This window comes from Microcaecilia unicolor, chromosome 9, assembly GCF_901765095.1.
Source record: "Microcaecilia unicolor chromosome 9, aMicUni1.1, whole genome shotgun sequence".
NCBI classification, from domain to species: domain Eukaryota; kingdom Metazoa; phylum Chordata; class Amphibia; order Gymnophiona; family Siphonopidae; genus Microcaecilia; species Microcaecilia unicolor.
The window spans coordinates 166011964-166035198 of NC_044039.1; the positions used below are offsets into that span (position 1 = coordinate 166011964).

At 43.2% G+C, this 23235-nt stretch overlaps 2 protein-coding genes across 2 annotated transcripts in view; one reads left to right on the forward strand and one right to left on the reverse strand.

The window, feature by feature from the left end:
- The window catches only part of TXNDC16 (thioredoxin domain containing 16), a 196347-nt gene extending 179758 nt beyond the window's left edge, over positions 1–16589 (reverse strand). Inside the window, exons 1-2 of the mRNA XM_030215380.1 lie at positions 16573–16589; positions 10501–10641 (exon numbers count right to left, since the gene is read on the reverse strand). The gene's annotated coding sequence lies outside the window, so the exon portion shown is untranslated. The remainder of the gene's footprint in view (positions 1–10500; positions 10642–16572) is intronic.
- Positions 16590–17092: 503 nt separating this feature from the next.
- Positions 17093–23235, forward strand: part of GPR137C (G protein-coupled receptor 137C) — a 106285-nt gene continuing 100142 nt past the window's right edge. Inside the window, exon 1 of the mRNA XM_030215064.1 lies at positions 17093–17689. Coding sequence (XP_030070924.1) covers positions 17318–17689 — 372 coding nt within the window. The 5' untranslated portion in view covers positions 17093–17317. The remainder of the gene's footprint in view (positions 17690–23235) is intronic.

The following is a 23235-nucleotide window of genomic DNA, read 5'->3' on the forward strand; positions in this document are numbered from 1 at the left end:
GTTCAACACTGATATTTTCTAAAACCATACTGAAAATCATTTAAGACATGATTCCTCTCAACAAAGTCCAACAAAGGTTCTAGGGGAGATTCGGGAAATTATAGACCGGTGAGTCTGACGTCGGTGCCAGGGAAAATGGTAGAAGCTATTATCAAAAACAAACTTACAGAGCACATCCGAGGACATGGATTACTGAGACAAAGTTAGCACGGCTTTTGTGTGGGGAAATCTTGCCTGACCAATTTACTTCAATTCTTTGAAGTAGTAAACAAACGTGGACAAAGGGGTGCCGGTTGATATCGTGTATCTGGATTTTCAAAAGGCGTTTGACAAGGTACCTCATGAAAGGCTACAGAGGAAATTGGAGGGCCATGGGATAGGAGGAAATGTCCTATGGTGGATTAAAAACTGGTTGAAGGATAGGAAACAGAGAGTGGGGTTAAATGGGCAGTATTCACACATTGTGATCCATAGCAATTCTTAATTCATCAGTCATAGATAACAACAACAGTTCAACACTGATATTTTCTAAAACCATACTGAAAATCATTTAAGACATGATTCCTCTCAACAAAGTCCAACAATTGTTTTAATACTTCTTTCTCAATTATCTTAGCCAAAAAAAGTAACATTGAAAATAGTCTGTAATTACCAGGTATAGACATATCCACAGAGCCCTTCTTCAACAAAGGTTTCACAGTTGCTAGCTTCATGCAATCAATTAAATTCCCCTCTAATATGGATTTATTTACTATTTTTCCCAACGGTATAACAATCATATCCAACAATGATCAAAATAAAACAGAGGCGCACGGATCATAAGAGGCACGAGTGGGAGACAGATTTCGTAGTGTTGCTTTCATCATCACTACCTGAAATTCTGACCACAATCCTGACGCTACATCCAACATGGTCTCAATCTCCAACCAGGCTATGACTGCTTGAGCTTCATCCACATGCAGTATTTTATGAAGCCAATCACCATAGCTTTGAGAAGATAAACTTTGATCAAACTCATCAGCATAACAATTAACCAAAAAACTTAGTCTGAAATAACTCTTTTGGCCAATTATGGCCACCCTAAATTTTTCCCTGATAATAAGCTTCCAGTTGGCACACAGAAAGCTTTATAACATAGTAACATAGTAAATGACGGCAGATAAAGACCTGAACGGTCCATCTAGTCTGCCCAACAAGATAAACTCATTTTACATGGTATGTGATACTTTATACCCGAGTTTGATTTGTCCTTGCCATTCTCAGGGCACAGACCATAGAAGTCTACCCAGCACTGTTCCTGCATTAAATGTTCTGAACATTCTGGAATCCTAATTAGTAGCAACATTCCACGTAGAACCCCAAAGAGTAACATATATTCCACAAATTTGAATACTGTCATGATCTTCAACATCTTGAGATTTTCTCCATGCCCACTCAGCTGCTCTCACTCCTCTGCATACTTCTTTTAATAAAGCAGTATGCCAATGATCTTTCTCCTAGCTTTTTTATATACACTGTACCTGAATGTAACTCACCTTGAGCTACTACTGAAAAAGGTGTAAGCAAAATCCAAATAAATAAATAAATTACTATAGTTCTCTGAGGGGCTACTAAATCTAATTACTCCAATAATGAATTTGTCCAGACGTTTACCATATCATCCTGATTCATATCATCAGTAACCACTAATCTTTGTCTCCAAAAGCTTTCAATACATTCATATCAAACTTAGGCCTCCTCTTTACAACTGATAGCACTTTTTATTCTTTATGTACATTAAATGTGTTTTCTATGTAGGTATATACCTTTTATTGATTTTGTTTTATTGTAACTTGCCTTTTATATTTTATGATTTTATGTAAAAATTTTATTTTTATATATATCTATAAACAAGTGCGTGTGTGTGTGTATGTGTTTTTATAGACTCCTGGCACAGGCGACAACACTAAAGCACCGTGTCGGAGGTCACGTGACGTTATGGTGGAGAGAAGTCGTGTGTGAGCTTTTCTCCGTGGCCTGACTGCTCTTATTAGACTCAATAATAGAATCGGAGTCCAGAACGGAAGGTTCCCCGAGACAAAAAGTGGCAGTGAGTGAGATAAAATAAGAAAGAAACTTTAATACAGCAGGATGGCAGCGAAATCCGCACAAAAAGACAAACTCCGAGGGAAGATACCTGAATATAAAATGGCGGCCTCTCCTCCCGAGGCAGGACCTTCGGTGTCGTCAGCCTGGATAAGCGAGATCACATCGGAGATGACGGTGGTGATGGAGGACTTGCTAGATCGCCGCCTCGCTCCGCTTGACAAAAAATTAGACAATAAACTTGAACTATTAAGTTCGAAGCTGGAAGAGCTGACTAGAGAATGCGGATCGTATCAGACTAGGACCAGCGAAGTTGAGGAAAAAATGACTGTAATGGAAGGACGCCAAATAGATCTAATAAGCCAATGTAAGGTAATGGAAGCTAAAATAGAAGATTTGGAAAACCGTTCCAGGCGGAATAATATCCGCCTGGTAGGATTACCGGAGGCTCTCGGTGGCCGATCGCTGGAGCGAGTGCTGGAGCAATGGCTTACAAAGGCAATTGATTTTCCCGCTGACTTGGGGCCCCTACGCATAGAGAGAGCCCACAGACTAGGAGTTCGGCAAGAGGAAAGAAATAAACCAAGAGTGGTGATATGCAGAGTATTAAACTTCGCGCATAAGCAACTGATACTCCAAGCAGCGCGCTCCGATAAGGCTCTGACCTTTGAGGAATCACGGATCCTGTGCTTCCAAGATTACTCGGCCGCCATAGTGACAAAACGGCGCGCTTTTTCAGCGGTGTGCTCCCAGCTATTCAGCATGAAGATCCGATTCACTCTTCAATACCCTGCCACTTTGAAAATCATATATAAAGGCGCTACAAGATCATTTGTATCTGACAAAGAAGCCAAAAAATATGTGCATCAATTGGCGAACTCAAATCGACTGGCAACGGAAGATGGCGGGCAAACCTGAAGGGTTCAAAAGCGCACCTAGAAGGGATTACAAAGTGCAGTGGCACATAACGCAAGGGAATGGCAACGAGTTTAAAGCGGGAAGCCATATTGAAAAGTGGCACAGCATTTAACAATTGGTTTTATATTCATAGTAAGGTTGAGAGTTAATCGTTGGATGTTATAGTATTAAGGTTTCTCAAGCTGCAGCATTTGGAACTCGTACAATCCTCCTTAATAAAGACACAGAAGGAACGCGCAGAGGTTATCTTTATGGAACTTAAGGCAAGGTGAGAGACCTTTTGATGGGAAGGATTTTCAATCGGAGATCTTAACGTCTGTGACTGCGCCAGAGCCCTGCATTTGGATAACAAGCCCAGTATACGTCCTTTAAGCTTTGAGCTCTCAATGGAAGAGAGGTGAACATTTTACTATTATTGAACTCAACGCTGGAGGTATGAAGTAGATATACTGTTTAAAAAAAAAAAAAAATTATCACTGATTTAAGAGGCCATCACATTGGTGCAGACGGGGGAGGGGCTCTCTGTTGAACTGGTGTTTGTGTGGAAAATAACTAAAGAATACCGAGAAAGTTAGGATGGCCATTTTAATATGTACAAAGATTTTGATTACTGCATTATAATAAGAAGGAGGTGTAAGGAATGGGGTGAATCTATTATGGTACGATTGGGGAAAGTGGATTTATATAAATGTGAGAACTATACTGGATTGAAAATGGGGAGGGGAGGTATTATCTGCTAAAGGGGTTAAAAGAGGAAGGAGGGGGAATATGGAGTTTGGGACTAGGAATTCCATAGAGTAGTGGGGTAAACGTTAAGCGTGACGGCTTTCTATAGGGAAGCATTGAGGGATGGGGAATTTGGGAACGGGATGGGAGGGCGGGGAGGGGGGGAGGGAAACAGAAAGGGGGATTTCAAAGAGAAAGAGGGATGGAATGGTAATGGACAACTCTTTGGAGGAGTTATATGTGTGGTTGAGAGAGCAGAAAATGTTTGGTGTGTGATGTGGCGGGATGAATGGGCTGAAGGATTAGAACAAGAACAACAAAAGAATTATAGGACAGAGGGGAGCTGTAGGCTGGGATGGCTCCACTCGATAACTACAAATAACCATCAGAGATTAATCAATGATCTAGGTGATGGGGGGGATTAAAGTAGTGACTTGGAATGTAGGAGGCATCCATTCGCCTATTAAAAGGTCAAAAATTTTACAATATCTTCAAAGAATTAAGGCAGATGTGGCCCTTTTACAAGAAACCCACCTATCGGACCTAGAACATGCAAAATTGGTCAAATGGTGGGTAGGAGACTGTATAACGTCTGCAGCGGTGGGGCGCAAAGGGGGAGTTGCTATCCTATTTAGAAAAGGGATTGCCTCACAGATTCACCAGTTGCACAAAGACTTGGAAGGAAGATTTGCTTTTTGTAGAGTCACCATTGCAAAGAAACAATTCATGTTAGGTAACATCTATGCTCCAAACACATTAGACATGACATTCTACAAGAAACTGACTATGATCCTCAGTGAGAATAGCTCACTTCCTGTTCTCTTGGGCGGAGATTTTAACGTAGCCTGGGATCCACAGATTGATAGGTCTCACCCACCAGCAGCAGGGGGACCCAAGAAAACAAGGGGACTACCGGACATGTGTGATGCTCTAGACCTCATAGACGTATGGCGCACATTGCATCCTGGGGAGAGGGAATACACCCATCAATCAAGGGCACACAATACCCACTCTAGGATTGACTACCTGTTGGTTTCACGAACATTCTTTACCCATATTAATGAAGCTGTCATAGGCCCCTGTATCATCTCCGACCATGCTGCGGTATGGATGACCTGGCAGATAGAAAACCCAGATCAGGAAACATGGGGGTGGTCATTTCCAAGCTATCTTTATGGCAATGAAAAATTTCGAGAATTTTTATGTAAAAAATGGGAGGAGTATAAGCAATTTAATGAGGGAACAGTACAGAGGGCCTCGACTTACTGGGAAGCAGCCAAAGCGGTGATAAGAGGGGAAATAATTAGTTTTGCTAGCCATTATAAAAAGGCCCAAGATGGGGAGATACTACGACTAGAGAAGCGCTTGGCTAAGTTGCGGAAGCAATATGGGAAAGCCCCAGGTGTTAGAGTGAGGAAAGAGATGGAGACGGACCAAATAGCACTGAACTCATTACTCCATGATCGAGCAGTAAAGTCTCAAGTATATTACAAATATCAATTATACAAGCATGGGGATAAGGGGGGCAAACTATTGGCAAGACTAGTGGCGCCGCAGTATACATCCAAGCACATTCTAGGTATCAAGGATAGGGAGGGCAGAATAGTGCGCACTGATAAAAAAATACAAGAAGTCTTCCGCAGCTTCTTTCAGAACCTTTATAAAGCGGGAGATTCTCAAGGCCTACAGGGAGACATATATTTACAAAATGTGAGGACTCCTATGCTGACACAAAGAGAATGTATAAAATTGAACACTCCTATTAGCAGTGATGAAGTTCAATGGGCCATTGGACAAAGCAAGTTGGGAAAGGCCCCTGGCCCTGACGGATTTAAGGCCGAATTCTATAAGCTATTGGGGGATCATATAACTCCTGCATTAACTGAGGCATTTAATGAATGGGTGGAGGAGGGGCGCCTGCCTGATCGGTTAAACCTGGCTCAAATCATAATGTTGCCCAAACCCAACAGAGATCCGTTGTTAGCATCTTCCTATAGGCCTATCTCGTTGATAAATAATGAAGTGAAGCTATTTGCAAAGATATTGGCTAATCGGTTGAACAAATTGTTGCCCAGGCTAGTCCATGAAGCGCAGGTAGGTTTCATCCAAGACCGGTCTGTCACTAAGAACCTACGGAGTATCATAGCGGCTTTAGAAAAATTGCGGCAAGACCCGGAACCGGCGATTTTGATCAGCTTTGATGCTGAAAAGGCCTTTGACCGGGTGGAGTGGGCCTTTTTGTTCTCCGTTTTGGATAATTATGGTTTCAATGGTTGGTTTGTGCAAGCGATTAAGGCGCTATATTCTTCACCTCAGGCCAGAATAATAGTGAATGGGGGGAGATCTGAGGACTTTGAGATTAACAGGGGGACCAGGCAAGGCTGCCCTTTATCCCCATTGCTGTTTGCTCTTTATTTAGACCCCATGATCAGAGACATCCAGGATTGTCCAGCCATTAGGGGAGTGAGGATAGGTCGACAGGAGTTCAAAATTGCGGCATTCGCCGATGATTTATTGGTCATAATCACAAACCCGCGACCATCATTGGAAGACTTACTAGATCTTGTTCACGAATTTGGAGATTACTCAGGCTTTAAATTGAACCTGGATAAATCGGAAGCCTTAACAGTAACAGCGGACACTCGTGATTTGTGGGCTGAGGGATTCCCCTTAAAATGGGCGGAAGGCACATTTCGTTACTTGGGGATCCGTCTGACAGCTAACCCTGCAGAGATATATAAACTAAATGTCCACAGGCTGTTAGAGCAGACAGAAAGGCAATTGGATGCCTGGAATGTGTTGATGATGCCTTTGGGAGGCCGCATTAGTCTTATCCGGATGGTGATACTGCCTAGGTGGCTGTATGTATTGCAAATATTACCGTTGCAGCTTCTTAAAAAGGACATTAGGCAATTTTATAAGGTTGTGATGAGATTTTGCTGGGCAAAAAAGAAGGCAAAACTTAAGTTGCAGTTTTTGATGGGAAATTGGAGTCAGGGAGGTTTCGGCTTACCCCAACTACGGTATTATAATATGGCCTGTCTTTTGAGGGCGTTGAGAGATTGGATCTTTGGGTCTAATATACATGTGCCGCGTGAGTTGGAAGAGGCCCTTTTTCGGCCCTTTAATTTAATCGCTTTGTTACATACCAGAAGACAGATGATACCAAAAGCCTTTAGACATAGCATATTATTAATGCCCTTCAGGGACGCATGGCAATTCCTAGGGAGAAGCTTAGGGGGAGACCCAAGGATATCGGAATTAATAACGATTAAAGGGAACCCAGAATTCGTACCGGGACTTGAAAATCTGGTATTTCAGCAATGGGAAACCAGAGGATATTGTCAGCTAAATAATATATTAGACACATCAGGGAAAATTAAGTCTTTAGACCAATTAATATCACGTGCTGAGCAGAGATGGGGGGATGTATTTGCATATAATCAGATACGTCATTATGTTAAATCCTTGGGTATGGAAAAATTAGAGTTCAATCTGGGGGAAAAGGTACAGGCTTTTTATGATGAGATTGCGCCAGAGAATCCATCTATTTCGGGCATTCACAGAAAATTATGGACCTTGATTCCGAGAGAAGGGCGGACTCAGCTTCGGCAGAGATGGGAAGCAGATTTAGGATTAGATTTAACCAGTTGGGATATTGACAGACAAATTAAAGGGATCCCTAAACTAATTACGGGCGCCCGGTATAGGGAATGTGCTTTTAGGACACTTCATAGGGCATATTTTACACAAACACAACTGTTCCGGGCAAGAGGGATTCAGTCACCAGTGTGCTTGAAATGTGGACAGCACGAAAACACATTTTACCACGCCTTTTGGGAATGTGTAAAGATACAGAGATTTTGGCAAAGAGTAGTGGAATTTTTGTCTTATATATTATCAACACGGATAACAGGCACCCCCTGTCAGTTAATCTTAGATTGTTTAGGATCATTTGGGGGTTTATCAGCGGTTAAGACACTTTTGTGCCGTAAGCTGAGTTTAGTAGCCAGGAAATGCATACTGCAGGCTTGGGTGTCGGAGAGCCCTCCAGAATACTGGCATTGGCGTAACCAAGCACATCAATTGATGGCCTGGGAAGCGCGTGAGGCAAGAGGATCGTGCAAACGTAAAAAGTGCTTCCTTAGTATTTGGGGCCCACTCTTGGGGACTCTAACACAGAAAGGTAGAAGCCACATTCTTAATACGTTGTGAAGCTGCTGGGATGCCACACACCCTAAGAAAGAATAGCCTGCTGCTTACAATCACACACACATAAGACCATAAATCTGATTCTTATGATAGGTAAAGTAGGATGGGATGGAGGGGTGGGGAGGGGAAACAGGAGGGTGGGGGGTTAAGTATATTCAATGGCAAATGACAGCATTAAAATACTTGTCCAAGGGAATGGTGGGGATTTGATTAATGTGGGGCGCAAGGATGTGATGACTCGTTTGTTTGGGATTGCTCCATATTAAAAGAAAGATACATAACAGTGAGGTAAAGGACTGGGGCTCTTCCTAATAATGATGCATGCTAATTTCTTGGATACAGTTTAAGCTTGATCTTTTGTATATTTAATAGTGAAGATGCCAAATTTGTATAATAAAACTATTGAAAAGGTACAATTAATGGAATAGGGAGGAGAAACAAAATGAAAAAACTTAAAGATAGAATGTGCCTGAGGGGTCCTATTATAGAGAATCAAAAGTACCGGAGAATTGTTGATGACTTCTGGTGCATCTATGTCATTGATGTTGTCATTAATAAAATATTGTTGAATTTTTTAAAAAAGAGAGGGAGGAGGGGGGGGGGGGGGGAATTGTTAAAAGTTTGATGACTGCCTTAATATGCTGTTTTTATTGTGTACATTTGATATTTGAAGTTCTGTACATTCATATTGTTGGATATGTTTCTTTCAAATTGTCATCAATAAAAAAGTTGAAATATAAAGCACCGTGTCGAGTCTTAGACATATCATAAATTTTCTAGTTTTGGACTTACATCTCCTTGGTCTTGTATTGGAAGTATCATCAGATACCCTACATTTCTGTTTTTCCTGTAACTCTTTCAAGTGGTGTTTTTGTTCCTCCACCCTTGGTGGTTTTTTCCTCATACACTTACTTTCAAAGCACACAGACTTACAAAGGTACATAGAGGGACATAATCGAACGGCGCCAGTGATGTATTTTGGCGGTGCCGCAAACAGCTGGTCAGACCCGTATTTTCAAAAAAGATGGCCGGCCATCTTTTGTTTCGATAATATGGTTCCGGCCAGTCAAATGCCTTGGATTTGGCCGGGGTTTGAGATGGGTGGCTTCGTTTTTTAGAGATAATGGAAAGTTATGTCGGCCATCTCAAACCCCGGCCAAATCCAAGGCATTTGACAGTGGGAGGAGCCAGCATTTTTAGTGCACTGACCCCCCTGGCCCAACCAGCCACCCTAGGGGTCACTGCGGTGGACTTCAGAAAAGCTCCCTCGTGCATAGCTCCCTTACTTATGGAGCTGAGCCCCCCAAACCCACTACCCACAAATGTACTGCACCCACTAAAATTGCTCCAGGGACCTGCATACAGCCTCTAGGACTTATTGCTGCTGTATAACTTTGGCACACCAGTTCACACCTGAAGACTAATCTCTCTGAAAAAGTCCTTTCTTGAAATAAGCACATTTACTCACAGTTAACTGCAGATCAGAGGTTGTGCCCCACTGGCAAAAAGTCCCCTGGTACTAAGATGAGCAGTAGGTCAGAGCTGGCACAATGGTGTACAATGCCCTCTTTCAGCACCATTCAAGGTAAGAACTACGTTCTCTAACGTGGAGAACACAGGAAAGGGAACTAAAACTGGCTTACAAAAATAGCCACTACAATGCATTGGTATTGTGACTCTGCAGGGCACCTAACAGAAAAGGTGTCACACTCACCCGAGAGCCACATCGCAACCAGGGAAAGGCTGTCGGAGGATAGAACACATTCTGCTGTCATGGAGATGGGTACGGCATTTGAGGCTGGCATACAGGCTGGCAAAAAAGGTTTTTAGTAAGGGAGCTATGCACGAGGGAGCTTTTCTGAAGTCCAACGCAGTGACCCCTAGGGTGGCTGGTTGGTGTCCTGGCATGTCAGGGGGGCCAGTGCACAAAAAATGCTGGCTCCTCCCACGGCCAAATGCCTTGAATTTGGCCGGGGTTTGAGATGGCCGACATAACTTTCCATTATCGCTAAAAAACGAAGCCGGCCATCTCAGACCCCGGCCAAATCCAAGGCATTTGGCTGGCCGGAACCGTATTGTCGAAACAAAAGATGGCCGGCCATCTTTTTTGAAAATACGGGTCTAGCCAGCTGTTTGCGGCGCCGCCAAAATACATCGCCGGCCATGTATTTCTCCGGCGCCGTTCGATTATGCCCCTCTAAGCCTGCCTTTCTGTAACAGGCCAGTTCTCAAAATTCTGCTTAAGTCTGATAAATCCTGAAAAACCATGTCTGTTGTACCAGTTCTTTCTATGCTCTTTGTGAATCATCTTGTCCATAAATCCATCATCCTGGCCTACAACTATCACTCTCTCATCCTTAGGTTTCAGTTCACCTCGCCATAACTATTCATGTGATCAGGTCTGATCGACAAATGGTTTCTGGAATAACACTTTATTTCCCTATTTGTGCATTTGCCATGTGTTTTTCCTTTGCTTGCCGATCTAATTCTTTAAAGATTTTTTTTCTTGTTTCACAAATTCAGCAGTTTCCTTCCCTGTGTGTACTATTAGATTCTCACCCATTCCTTCTACTTGTCAGAATCCTTGTGCAAGTCTAATGATGGAGAAGGATTCTGGATGTTTACTTTCACACTTCTGGAACTATAGAGCTTCAATTTATCTACAGTTATAAGTGTAATGTTCTCATCTTCAAGTTTAGTCTTAGGGAAAAAAAAGAGAGAGAGAAAAAAACAAGCATTATTAACTAGTTCCCATAGAGGGGCATAATCGAACGGAAACGCCTATCTCCATGGGCGTTTATCTCCGAGAACGGGTCCATGAAGGGGCAGGCCGAACCATATTTTTGAAAAAATGGACGTTTTTGAGCTGGGCGTTTGTTTTTTTTAGCGATAATGAAACTAAAAACGCCCAGCTCAAAAACGTCCTAATCCAAGCCATTTGGTCGTGGGAGGGGCCAGGATTCGTAGTACACTCGCCCCCCCTGATATGCCAGGACACCAACTGGGCACCCTAGGGGTCAGTGTGGTGGACTTCAGAAAAAGCTCCCACATGCATAGCTCCCTTACCATGGGTACTGAGCTCCTAACCCCCCCCCCCCCACAAAACCCACTACCCACAAATGTACAACACTACCATAGCTCTTAGGGGTGAAGGGGGCACCTACATGTGGGTACAGTGGGTTTTGGAGGCCTCCCATTTACCAGCACAAGTGTTGCAGGTGGGGGGGATGGGCCTGGGTCCACCTGGCTGAAGTGCACTGCGGTACCCACTAAAAGTGCTCCAGGGACCTGCATACAAGCAGGCCTCTAGGACTGGTTGCTGCTATATAACATTGGCACACCAGTTGACACCTGAAGACTAATCTCTCCAAAAACGTCCTTTATTGGAATAACCACCTTTACTCACAGTTAACTGCAGATCAGAGGTTGTGCCCCACTGGCAACGACTCTCCCTGGTACTGAGATTAGCAGTAGGTCCGAGCTGGCAGAATGCTGTACAATGCCCTCTTTCAGCCACATTCAAGGTAAGAACTAAGTTCTCTAACGTGGCTAACACAGGAAAGGGAACTAAAACTGGCTTACAAAAATGGCCACTACCACATGGACAACAACAGGAAACACAACAGGGCACACTCTGACCCAGTAGGCAGGGGGAAAAGCACCATGGGAGAAGAGCCTACCAACTACCAACATCGTGAGACTGTAACAAAAGCTAATGAAATCACGGAGCCCAATACCCTACACCCACCACAATGCAATGCTGATGTGACCCTGTACTGCACCCGAGAGCCACATCTGACCCAGGGAAAGGCTGTGACAGGATCGAACACATTCTGTTGTCACGGAAGTGGGTACGGCATTTGAGGCTGGCATAGAGGCTGGAAAAAAAGTTTTTAAAGTGGGGTTTTTTTTGGTGGGAGGGGGTTAGTGACCACTGGGGGAGTCCGGGGAGGTCATCCCCGATTCCCTCCAGTGGTCATTTGGGCAGTTGGAGCACTTTTTTGGGACTTGTTCGTGAAAAAAAAGGGTCCAAAAAAAGTGACCCAAAATCGCGGTTAAAAATGCCTTTTTTTTCGATTATCAGCTAAAGACTCCCATCTCTCCTCAGCTGATAACCACGCCGCAGTTCCGCCTCCACCACGCCTCCAACACACCCCTGTCAACTTTATTCGTTTCCGCGACAGAATGCAGTTGGAAACGCCCAAAATCGGCTTTCGATTATACCGATTTGGGCGCCTTTGCGAGACAAACGTCTATCTCCCGATTTAGGTCGCACTATAGGCGTTTTTCTCTTTCGAAAATAAGCTGGATAGTATACAACCCCTTTCTCACAGTTTTAAACTGAAATTTTCTCTAGAAGTAGACATTTTTCCCATAGCTTTAAACTGAAATTTTTTCTAGAGGTAGAAACTTAACAGCCAAAAAACTTTAAGGATAGAAGGAAGGCTCAAATCTTGTTCTAAAAGGCAGTTATTTTCTGTTCTTTGGTTGCTGGAGAGGTAGCACTGCTACTGACCTGAATTAGATATTAATTAACGTGTGAGGAAGTAGAATATTTGCAAAGGTTATTAAGGGCAATCTGATTACTGAGTTAGCTTGAAAGGGTCTGTTTGAAGCAGTCCCCTTAGATTCAAAACTATATAAAGAAGAAAGGTCCCACTTAACTTTCTTTCTGAGAAGTTCTGAGAGAAGAGGACATTTCTCTGGTAAGTGAACATTATTTTGCTTTGTCCTTTGGGAACTTAAAGATTGGGATTTAAAGGAGGAATTATAGGTTAATGATAGGCAAAATAAAAAAGAGCACACTATCAACTAATCTCCATACTCTTTTTCCCCTAGTTTTAAACCTTGAACTTTGTACCACAGCATTAACAGATAGCAGGCACTGCAGGACCTAGTTTAGTCTTCATCCCACCCACCCTCCCAATTACCCACCCACTCCTTGCACAACTCTTCATTTATAGTCAGTTATTGAAATTCGGATAACAAGTGAGGAGTGCTCTTACAGAGTTTTAATTACCTTAATTACATTTCATTACTTTCTAAGAAGAAAACATTAAATAAATCACACAATGTACCATATGAGCTGAAGACATTTTTATATTAGGCTAATATCCTTAATACCCTAGCAAGTTTTAAATTATTGAAAAAAATCAAAAATACCAAGCTGGAGACAGAAGTCCAGCAGCAAGAGGGGTGCTATCCAGTCTTTGGCATCGAGTGTCACAAGTATGATTATCTCCCAGTTGGTAAGCGGTTGTATGTGTGTGCCCAATGCAAAGAGGTCCTCTCTTGAGGCCAGAGTAGCGGACTTGGTGGAGCTGAGGGAAACAGAGAGGTACATACAGGAAACCTACAGGGACACTGTAGAGAAGTCCCACTATCTTGTGCTGCCATGGAGGAGGGAGGTCTCCTAGAAGGACAGCATCACCCTGGTGCAGCTGGAAGTAATCCTGTAGATAGGACCAGCACACCAGGAAATGCAATACCCTCTCGCACCGAGGATGTGTCTTCAGGAGCTAATGCCCAGGTGAGAAGAGTTAGGACGGATGTTGTAGTTGGTGATTCGATTATTAGGCATGTAGATAGGCTGGGTGGCAGGTGGACATGAGGATCGCCTGGTCACTTGCCTGCCTAGTGCGAAGGTGGCGGACCTCACGTCACCTAGATAGGATTTTAGATAGTGCTGGGGAGGAGCCAGTTGTTTTGGTACATGTGGGTACCAATGACATAGGAAAATGTGGGAGAGAAGTTCTGGAAGCCAAATTTAGGCTCTTAGGTAGAAAGCTGAAATCCAGAACCTCTGGAGTAGCATTTTCAGAAATGCTACCTGTTCCACGTGCAAGGCCCAACAGACAGGCAGAGCTCCGGGGTCTCGATGCGTGGATGAGACAATGGTACAAGGAGGAAGGTTTTTAGATTTGTTAGGACCAGGCCAACATTCTGGGGAAGGGGGAGCCTATTCCAAAAGGATGGGCTCCACCTTAACCAGTGTGGGACCAGGCTGCTGGCATCAGTATTTAAAAGGAGATAGAGCAGCTTTTAAACTAGAAACTGGGAGAAGGCTGACAGTCACCCAAAAGTGCATGGTTCGGAATAAGGTATCTTTCAAAGATATAACCAAAGCAGGTAAGACAGGGTATCCCGATAATGAGGTTGAAAAACAAACAACAGTAGATCAGGTGTCCTTAAATAAAAATAAAAATCAGACAAAAGATTGCAAATTAATACTGTGCTGAGCATGATGTAAATATGAACAAACATAATTTGAAATGTCTATATGCGAATGCCAGAAGCCTAAGAAATAAGATGGGAGAGTTAGAATATATTGCACTAAATGAAAAATTAGATATAACAGGCATCTCTGAGACCTGGTGGAAGGAGGACAACCAGTGGGACACTGTCATACCAGGGCACAAATTATATCGTAGTGATAGGGTGGATCAAATTGGTGGAGGGGTAGCATTGTATGTTAAGGACGGCCATGAATCAAAAAGATTTAAATTTCTGCAGGAAACAAAACACTTCTTGGAATCACTGTGGATTGAAATTCCATGTGTAAAGAGGAAAAGGATAATTATAGGATTGTACTACCGTCCACCTGGCCAGGATGAACAGATGGATGTAGAAATGTTAAAGGAAATTAGGGAGGCTAACAAACTGGGCAACACAATAATAATGGGTGATTGCAATTACCCCGATATTGACTGGGTAAATATAACATCAGGGCATGCTAGGGAGGTAAAATTCCTTGATGAAATCAAGGACTGCTTTATGGAGCAGCTGGTGCAGCAGCCAACAAGAGAAGGAAAAATTCTAGACCTAGTCCTTAGTGGAGCGCATGATCTGGTGCGGGAGGTAATGGAGATGGGGGCCACTTGATAACAGTGATCATAATATGATCCGATTTGATATTAGCTTTGGAGTAAGTATACACAAGAAATCCAATACATTAGCATTTGACTTTCAAAAAGGAGACTATGATAAAATGAGAACGGTGGAAAAAAAAAACCTATCCTATCCATTTGGGAACCTTACATTTTTTTCACTGCCCCCTAGGGCACGTAGCTTTATTTTGAACCATTTGTAGAATGTTTAGGAGTGTGGTTCTCGGCTTTGGAGGTTTCCCAGGGGCAGGAGAGAGAGAGTAAGTCTGGATGTTCTGTAATGTAACAGACCCTAGAAGGCTGCCCAGCACTAGCCCCACCTCCCACCCACTAGCACCGCCTCCCGCCACCCAATTTCCGCCAAGCTTCTGAGGAACTATTCCTTCATGTTTATCCCATGCATTTTTGAATTCTGTTACCGTTTTCATCTCCACCATCTCCCGTGGGAGGGCATTCCAAGTATCCACCACTCTCTCCGTGAAAAAATACTTCCTGACATTTTTCAAGGGGGGCAGACTCAACAAAAATGTAAGTATTTTTTCACGGAATGAGTGGTGGATACTTGCAATGCCCTCCCGCAGGAGGTGGTGGAGATGAAAACAGTAACGGAATTCAAAAATGTGTGGGATAAACATAAAGGAATCCTGTTCAGAAGGAATGGTTCCTCTGAAGCTTAGCGGAGATTGGGTGGTAGAGCCGGTGGCGGGAGGCGGGGCTAGTGCTGGGCAGACTTCTGTGCAGTGTTGCCAGGTGGGCGGTTTTCCGCGACCCGCCGCAGGAAATTTTTGCCCGTGGTGGGTTGCGGTTTTTTGGGCTTGTTTTGGGTCTTTTGGGTGGGAAAAAAATTTTCCACCTGGCAACCCTGCTTCTGTGGTCTGTGCCCTGAAAATGGCAGATACAAATCAAAGTCAGGTACACACACATAAAGTAGCACATATGAGTTTATCCTGTTGGGCAGACTGGATGAACCGTACACGTCTTTCTTTGCCATCATCTACTATGTTACATTTCATTGTTGTTAATAATTGTTGGATTTATCTCCTCACAATTCTTTTGGTCGGGGTACAGAGGATTATGGGAGGTTGGGTTGGGGGGGGGGGGTGGAGATAATTTCAAAAATTATTGGTGGCACAATTGGTATTTTACATGGTTTAAATGTGTTTACTGCTACATGTGTATGAATAAGAATTATGTATGCTTACCCACATGGGGAAAATCCACTGCTTATTTCTAGGATAAGCACCATAAAATGTATTGTACTTTTTTGGGATCTTGCCAGATACTTGTGACTTGGATTGGCCACTGTTGAAAACAGGATGCTGGGCTTGATGGACTTTTGGTCTGTCCCACACCCCAGTATGTCGTAAACTTCAGGTTGATTTCCAACAAAATCTTGTTCGCCTACTCTTCTTTCCCTGGATCGCTGCTGCTGCGTCATTTGCTTCTATTCCGCGGTGAGCTATCTCCTGTTTGTTTTTGTTAAAACGAAATGATGCCAAAAAGCACTGTGAAACAATTTCGATGTCTAGCACATTAGAGAACAGAAGCCACCGCAATTTACTAATGCATCCTGGATAAAGCACCAGTACTAATTTATCAAACCTGAAAAATAGTGGCAGAACGAGAGCACGAAAGACTGCACTACGCATAACGAGCAAACCATTACGTTCTTCTTCAAACCTTCACGATACACTATAACGGAGCACACTCTACAACCCTTTGCTAACCATCCCTTTTATTTTACCTGTTGTTCATCCGTAAAGTCTCACCCCTGCCCGCTTAACCTCTACACCCACAATCTCTTCCGGCTTTACCCCCGCCCAGCACGCGCTTTATTCCCCAGTCCCCGCCTCTTTCTTCTCCTCCTCTCCATCATCAACTTCGACAACAAAAGACCGTTAAGGAACTGGTTGGAGGGAGGAACAGAAGAGTGCGAAAAAAAAAAATCAACACCTGCCCTCGTGCATTCAACCCCTTCTTCGCAAACCAATCCTAGCAGTGAGCCACACTGAGCGGGCGGTCCAAAAAGCAGAATTTAGTCTGGCAGACGTAATCATCAGCCAATGACTCCCGCCAAGAGGGTCTAGGCCCGCCAATGGGCTGATTTCGAACTGAGAGGGGGAGGAGGGAGAATGACTAGCTGAGCTTCGTGGAGTGACGGACAGCTCAACCTATTGGGATGTGAGGAAAAAGAAGGCTGGTCCCGCTGGACCAATCCAAAAAGTCCGTTGTTTGGAGCGAGAGCCTAAAATGATGTAGCTCAGCTGATTCTCTCTAGCAGAGAGTTGTTTTTGAACAGATAGAACTGCAGTAGGAGGGGAAAGAGAACGAGAAGAAAAAAGGCGAGGGGTGGGGGTAGTAGGAAAGAAAGAAAGGAGGCTTGCCCTTTGTTGGAATGTGCTGGTGGGGTTTTTAACGGCCTTTGTTGCTTTGGTTCTTTTAAGTATTTTAAAATTAAGTGATAGCCTTTATTCTGTACCAGGCTACTGATGAGTATTAATGTTTTTACTTCCGTTACTATGGGGGAAGCTACTGAGGAAGAATTGAAAGCAGTTATCTCCTGGTCAGTAGAACTAGGATTAACTGTAGTTTACATCGCCCTTTATTCTTTGCTTTTTCTCTTTGCTTACCTGCAGCTCTGGTTGCTCTTGTGCTATAACCAGAGAAGGATTAGTTATCAAACTATATTCATGTTTCTATGTCTCCTGTGGGCGTCCCTAAGGACTATCCTTTTCTCCTTTTATTTAAAAAACTGTGCCCAAGTCAATGACTTGCAGCCTTTTCCACACTGGCTGCTCTACTGTTTTCCAGTTTGTTTGCAGTTCTTCAGTTTGTGCGTGCTAAATCTTTATTTTGCACAGGTAAGTTCTTCATTTTTGGTTGGTCTTATTTATTTTGTTGTTTTCTTAAATGGGTTTAAGCCTGTGGAGCAAAATCTGAAAAGAACATATATATAGCCTTTATTTGACTTGCTAATTCCCTGGTATTTGCTTTAATTTTTTTTTTTTTTTTTACAAGAAAAACGGTTTTTAAAAGACCAGCTAAAAACTAACAGGGCAAGCATATGAGCTGGCTGTTTGCCAGCCATTACGTCACCAGTTGAGCTCCGAATCTTCTGCTGCTGCTGTTGCTGCGCTGCCTCAGCAGGTTGTTACCTTTTACTACTTCGTTTGGAATGATTGAACCTCCCAGAAAAACGGTGTTTGCCGTAGAGGGTTAAGCAAACTGTTGCACAAATTTAAAACAAGATTGGAGCTCTTAATTGAGAGTAGTCATAAGTCCTATAAGTCATTTTTTTTTATTGTCTTAATTATGTGGGCTCTTTCTCTTTTGTGGTGGGACAAAGTATTAAATACCTTCATCACAATGGCTGACTGATGTGCAAGAACCGATAAATAAAGAAAACAAGCGTCGTCTGCGCCCTTTCTAGATTGTGTTAAAATAGTTTGAATATGGAGAGCTTTGCCTTATTGATTTTCTAATTTTTGCTTAATTATCGTTACTTTAAGACTTCATAGCAAAGGAACGCTTTTCCCCCCTTGTTTATAAATGTTAAAAAGACCATTTTTTTTCCAGGTGGGCAAATCCCAAATCTGTTTCCTATTAAAAAGATTATGGTTATCACTCCTTCATAGATGCCAACGTTTTAAAATGATGGGTAATGCCAAACACAACTGTTCCCTGAACATAGTTGATGCGTTCCCCCAATACTGAGCAAGCTCTTACCTGTTACTTCCTTTACACAGTACTACAATTTATTTAACTGTGGAATCTAGGAGAGACTTGATTAGTTTTTGTTACCCGTACACTATTACGTCAAAGGGCTAAAGCATGTATATGAAGTTGACTTCTTGTCAATAATTGGGTTTCTGATTTGGCTTGTGTAATGGAGCCTTAAGGCTTGAACTGAGATTTTTTGGTCCTCTCCTACAGCTATTAGTTAAGTCAGAACCTGTTGCCCTTTGAGCTATATGCTATGAACTTTTCATCTGGAACTAGTCAGTTTTTCCCCATTTTTAACAGGCTGCTTCTCCTGCTCATTCTAGTTCAATCAGTAACAACCCTCTGATAGGGGTCACAGATATACCCCGAATCTGGTGTGGGTGTATGCTGCGCCTGGCCAGTGGATGGTGCTGCTTTGTGGGGATGTTTTTCACACCCCCACGCACCCACATAATGGACTCTTCCTCTGCAGTGGTGCTAGTGGTTTGAGAATTGCACACAGGTCTTCTGTGTGTTGGTGTGTAGTACTGCTATGGATTTGTCAGGATACTCGTGGTATTTGTTGCTATGAAACGCACCTTCATGAAATCAGTTTTGAGCAACAACTGAACTATTTTTTTTTCGTTCATGTTTTTCTAGATTTGGGTACACTTTATACAGGTTGCAGCTGTTTTTATTAGTAAAACGTGTTGCTATGTTATATATATCTGTATGATCACTGTAAGTCTCTAAACAAGGTTTATACACACTTTTGCCATTATGAGCCATATTATTCCACATAAATGTCTAACATTTTCCCTGTAGTGTCTTTTGGTGGTATAAAGATGTCAGCTCTGGCAGCTAGCTCTTTTATAATGCACATCACTAATTTATTCCATGGTTACAAGCTTTGAGCAGTCTTTCCCTGACAGGAACTAGCACGTCATTTTTTAAATTGCTGTTCATCTGTGTGCTAAGAGTACGCTAAAGAACAGAGGACTTATTCTTGTAACAAGTCCCACTGTGTAAAGATGCTAGCCTTGTGGTTCCTGGTGCTTTAAACAGATGAGTGCAAAAGGATTCAAATCTTTCTTTGGTATGGTATAGGGCCTGGAAAGACTTGGTTGCATGATTCGTAGAAGGCCTTGTCCTCTGATCTAGAGAACCTTCATAGGATAGCTTTTGCTGTTTGGGTAATCTTGTGCAAGGTTCATTCCTGAAGGTATGCACATGGAGCCAGGTATTTTGGATATGCCAGAGAGCAGAAATCCATCCACTCACTGTGGTTTCTTTTTTGGGATGTTGGGGAATTACAAGGAAAGGAATGGAGGCAATTTGTGATCTTGTGCTCTTCTCACTTCATGGGGTGTATTGTGTGCAGTTCCAGTTGTTGCATCTTCACTGGTATAGTGGAATTGGAAAAGGTACTGAGAAGGGTTCCCAAAATGATTATGAGAATAGAATGACTATCATAAAGAAAGGCTAGGGAGGTTGGGCTCTTCAGTTTGGACAAGATGGCTTAGGGGGAGGTTTGATTGAGGATTGGATTACAAAGGGCAGAACAGATAAATTGCTTGTTCACGCTTTCAAAAAGTTACTTCATGTGTCCCCTAGTCTTAATACTAACACACATTTAGAAACAATTTTTTTTCACTTGGTGCTTAGTTAAGCTCTAACTCATTGCCAGAAGATGTAGTTATCATATCTGACTTAAAACAAAATTTAGGCAGATTCTGGAAGAAGAGACTATGAACCATTAAAATAGAACTGTAAGAAAGCCACTAGCTAGCATAAAAATCTTGCTGCTACTTAAGAGCCTGCCAAATACTTGTGATCTGACTTGACCAAACAAGATGCTGGGCTAGATGGATATTTTGATCTGACACAGCATGGCAGGTTTGTTCTTGGGTATGTGCATTCTGTTTTAATGTGCACAAAGTTATGAGACTGTCTCCAATTAGCTGATATGTAATATGAACGAGTGCAAAGTAATGCCCGTAGGGAAGATCAACCCAAACTATATCTGCATGATGCAGAGTTCCACATCAGGATTTGCCATCCAGGAAATAGTCTAGGTATCATTGTTGGATACACTGGCATCCTCTGATCAGTGTGCAGTGATGGCTGGCTAAGAAAGCAAATAGAATTAGGAATCATTATGTAAGGAATAGAGCATAAAACAAATTGTGTATTGCACTATGGTGTGACAACACCTTAAATAGTGTGTGTAGCTCTGGTTAACCACATATCAAAAAATACATAGCTGAATTAGAAAAGATAAAGATCAGCAACCAAATGATAGAAGGGAATGTAGTGATTCCCCTTTAAAGAAAGGTAAGGGCTTTTCAGGTTGGGACAGCCAGCTAAAGGGAGATGAGAGGTTACAAAATGAGTGGAGTAGAAGAGGTAGATGTGAATCATTTGGTTGCATACCCTCTAGTCCCTGTATTTTTGGAGGGAGTTATGTAGTTAAGTAGAAATCAGTTTTCTTCACTTGCCTTTTAACTAAGCTATGGAATTTATTGCCAGAATATTGGGAAAAGTGGTTAATGTAGCAAGGTTTAAAAGTTTTTGGACAAATAATCTGTAAGCTATTTGGACTTTGGGAAAGTTCACTGCTTTATTCTTGTGAGATCTTGTACTCTTTTTGGGAACCTGGGCTTGATGGACAGTCACAGTACAGAAATGCTTTATTACTTGTGTAATATCTAAAATATGACACACTAATGTATGTTAGTTTATGGGTTTTTTTAAGCCTGCTAGGCTAGAACAGCCCAGATCAATATCTTGCAGCTTCCCCCCCCCCCCCCCCCCCCCCCAGAGAAGATAGAGAACTGAGCTCTAGTATTTCTCTACCTCCAGCAGATGGGGTAAGTTTGGACTGGTGCAGTAGGCTTCAACGCAGTCCTAACTACCTGGGGCAGTCCACAGCCTGTGTCCTCTGTGGTCAAGTCCCTTGGCCAGAGATTTTCCCTGGTAAAGTCTAGGGGCTTCCCTCTGCAGAACCAGGCCAAAGCCCATGAACTCTCAGCATGCTATGCTGGTGTAGATCCCTGGGACCCAGGGATGAAGGACCTTCTCAGACCCCCCTCTACCAGTACCCTGCCACAATAGTAAAAAGTAGGAAAAAATGGCTGTTCACCTTTTATTCCCCTACCTAATGTTTGGGGAATAAGCTGGGGGGGGTGGGGAGACAAGCTGCAGGATAGCAAGGAGCAACACTTGGCTGTGGGGCAGTGGATAGTCCTGGACACCTTTTAAATGCACTCTGATCCTAGGTGTGGGAGGAAGGGTCTCTGTCTATGACATTTTGAGATGCCAAACAGGAACCAGTGCAACGCCTACAGGTGCCAGTGGCGTCTATGGCCCCCTACTGTGGTGGGGGCAGCCACAAATGCAGCCACCTGATAACCAGGTGCACACCTAGGCAGTGAGTGCAATGAAACTGGACCCTTGCCTAGTGTAGCTGTACCTGCTGTATAGTTCTCTTGGCTTTTTGGCAGGAACCACAGCCATTCTCTCCCTCCTCCCAAAGCATTGGATCATGTGGAAGGAGAGTCGCAGTGCCAGAGCATCACTGGAACAGAATGGCTATTTACTCATTTCTAAGTGCATCAGACAAGCTTTAATAGGGAGCCCCCTCCCCCAAGCTCCTAACAGGCTGCATCAGTTTAGTGAGTCATTGGAGCTGGATTGCTCCCTGATATTTCCCTAGTTCTTGTGGGGGTAAATGAGGAAGTCCTCTAGGGGTTTGCCCTGGAGGGACCCCTCTTGGCATCTAAACTGATAGAACACTTCACACCTAAATAACTGGACCACTGGTGAATCCTCACCCTTATCAATTTCAGTGAACACCACTCAGTAGGAGCCTTAAGATGGGGGGGAGGGGCATCCTTGCATGCTTCAGGAGCCATCTAAGGCTTCCCTACTTCATCAAGCTCTATCAGATGTATGAGTGGGAGGCACCAGAGGGGATCTTTAGGGCATAAAGCTCTTAAGCAAGCTTCATCTGCTCCTGTGTGAGGAGCTCCACAAGTTCTGTCTAAGGTGGATACCCTAGTAACAGCAGTAATTAAGAGGATGGCCATTCCAGTCAAGGGGACTCAGTACTGAAGAATGTCAAGGACCCCTATCTGTAGGACTGTGCAGCTTGTGTCCTCTTGCAGAGGTACAACAGTTGCCAGTCTTCAGGGGTGGTACAGCTAGTCAGGTACACTGACTTGGTTTGAATTTGTCCTCAGACTGCAGTATTGTGGCCTAGAAGATAGTTTCAGGAGCTATTTGTTCTCAGGTAGTTTTTGTGGCTTTCTCTGTTCAGCCAGTTTCCATTTTGTATGCTGTTGTGTACGGACCCCTTGCACTTTCATATGATGCAATCTCTCTGCATGGTGCTGTCATGCTTGCTGAATGTGATCTCCCTTTCATGTGAATCAGTTAGTCTATCTCCCAACATTTTGGATTGGGGGAGCTCATTCTTCATCAAAACGCCGTAAGTTAGATGCCCCACATGGTTCTGTTGTGTAATCTGGAGGCCACAAACTCCTTTCAGATGTAGGACCAGCTTTTCATGTTACAGAGACTGCTGAAGGAATAGGCATCCTCTAAGTAGTAGATTAAAGCTGAGCAGAAGCTGGGCAGTAATTCCAGAAGACACTTGTAAAGCAGAACTATGGTCCTTGCTGTCATTTTGTGAAACAGTCTGATC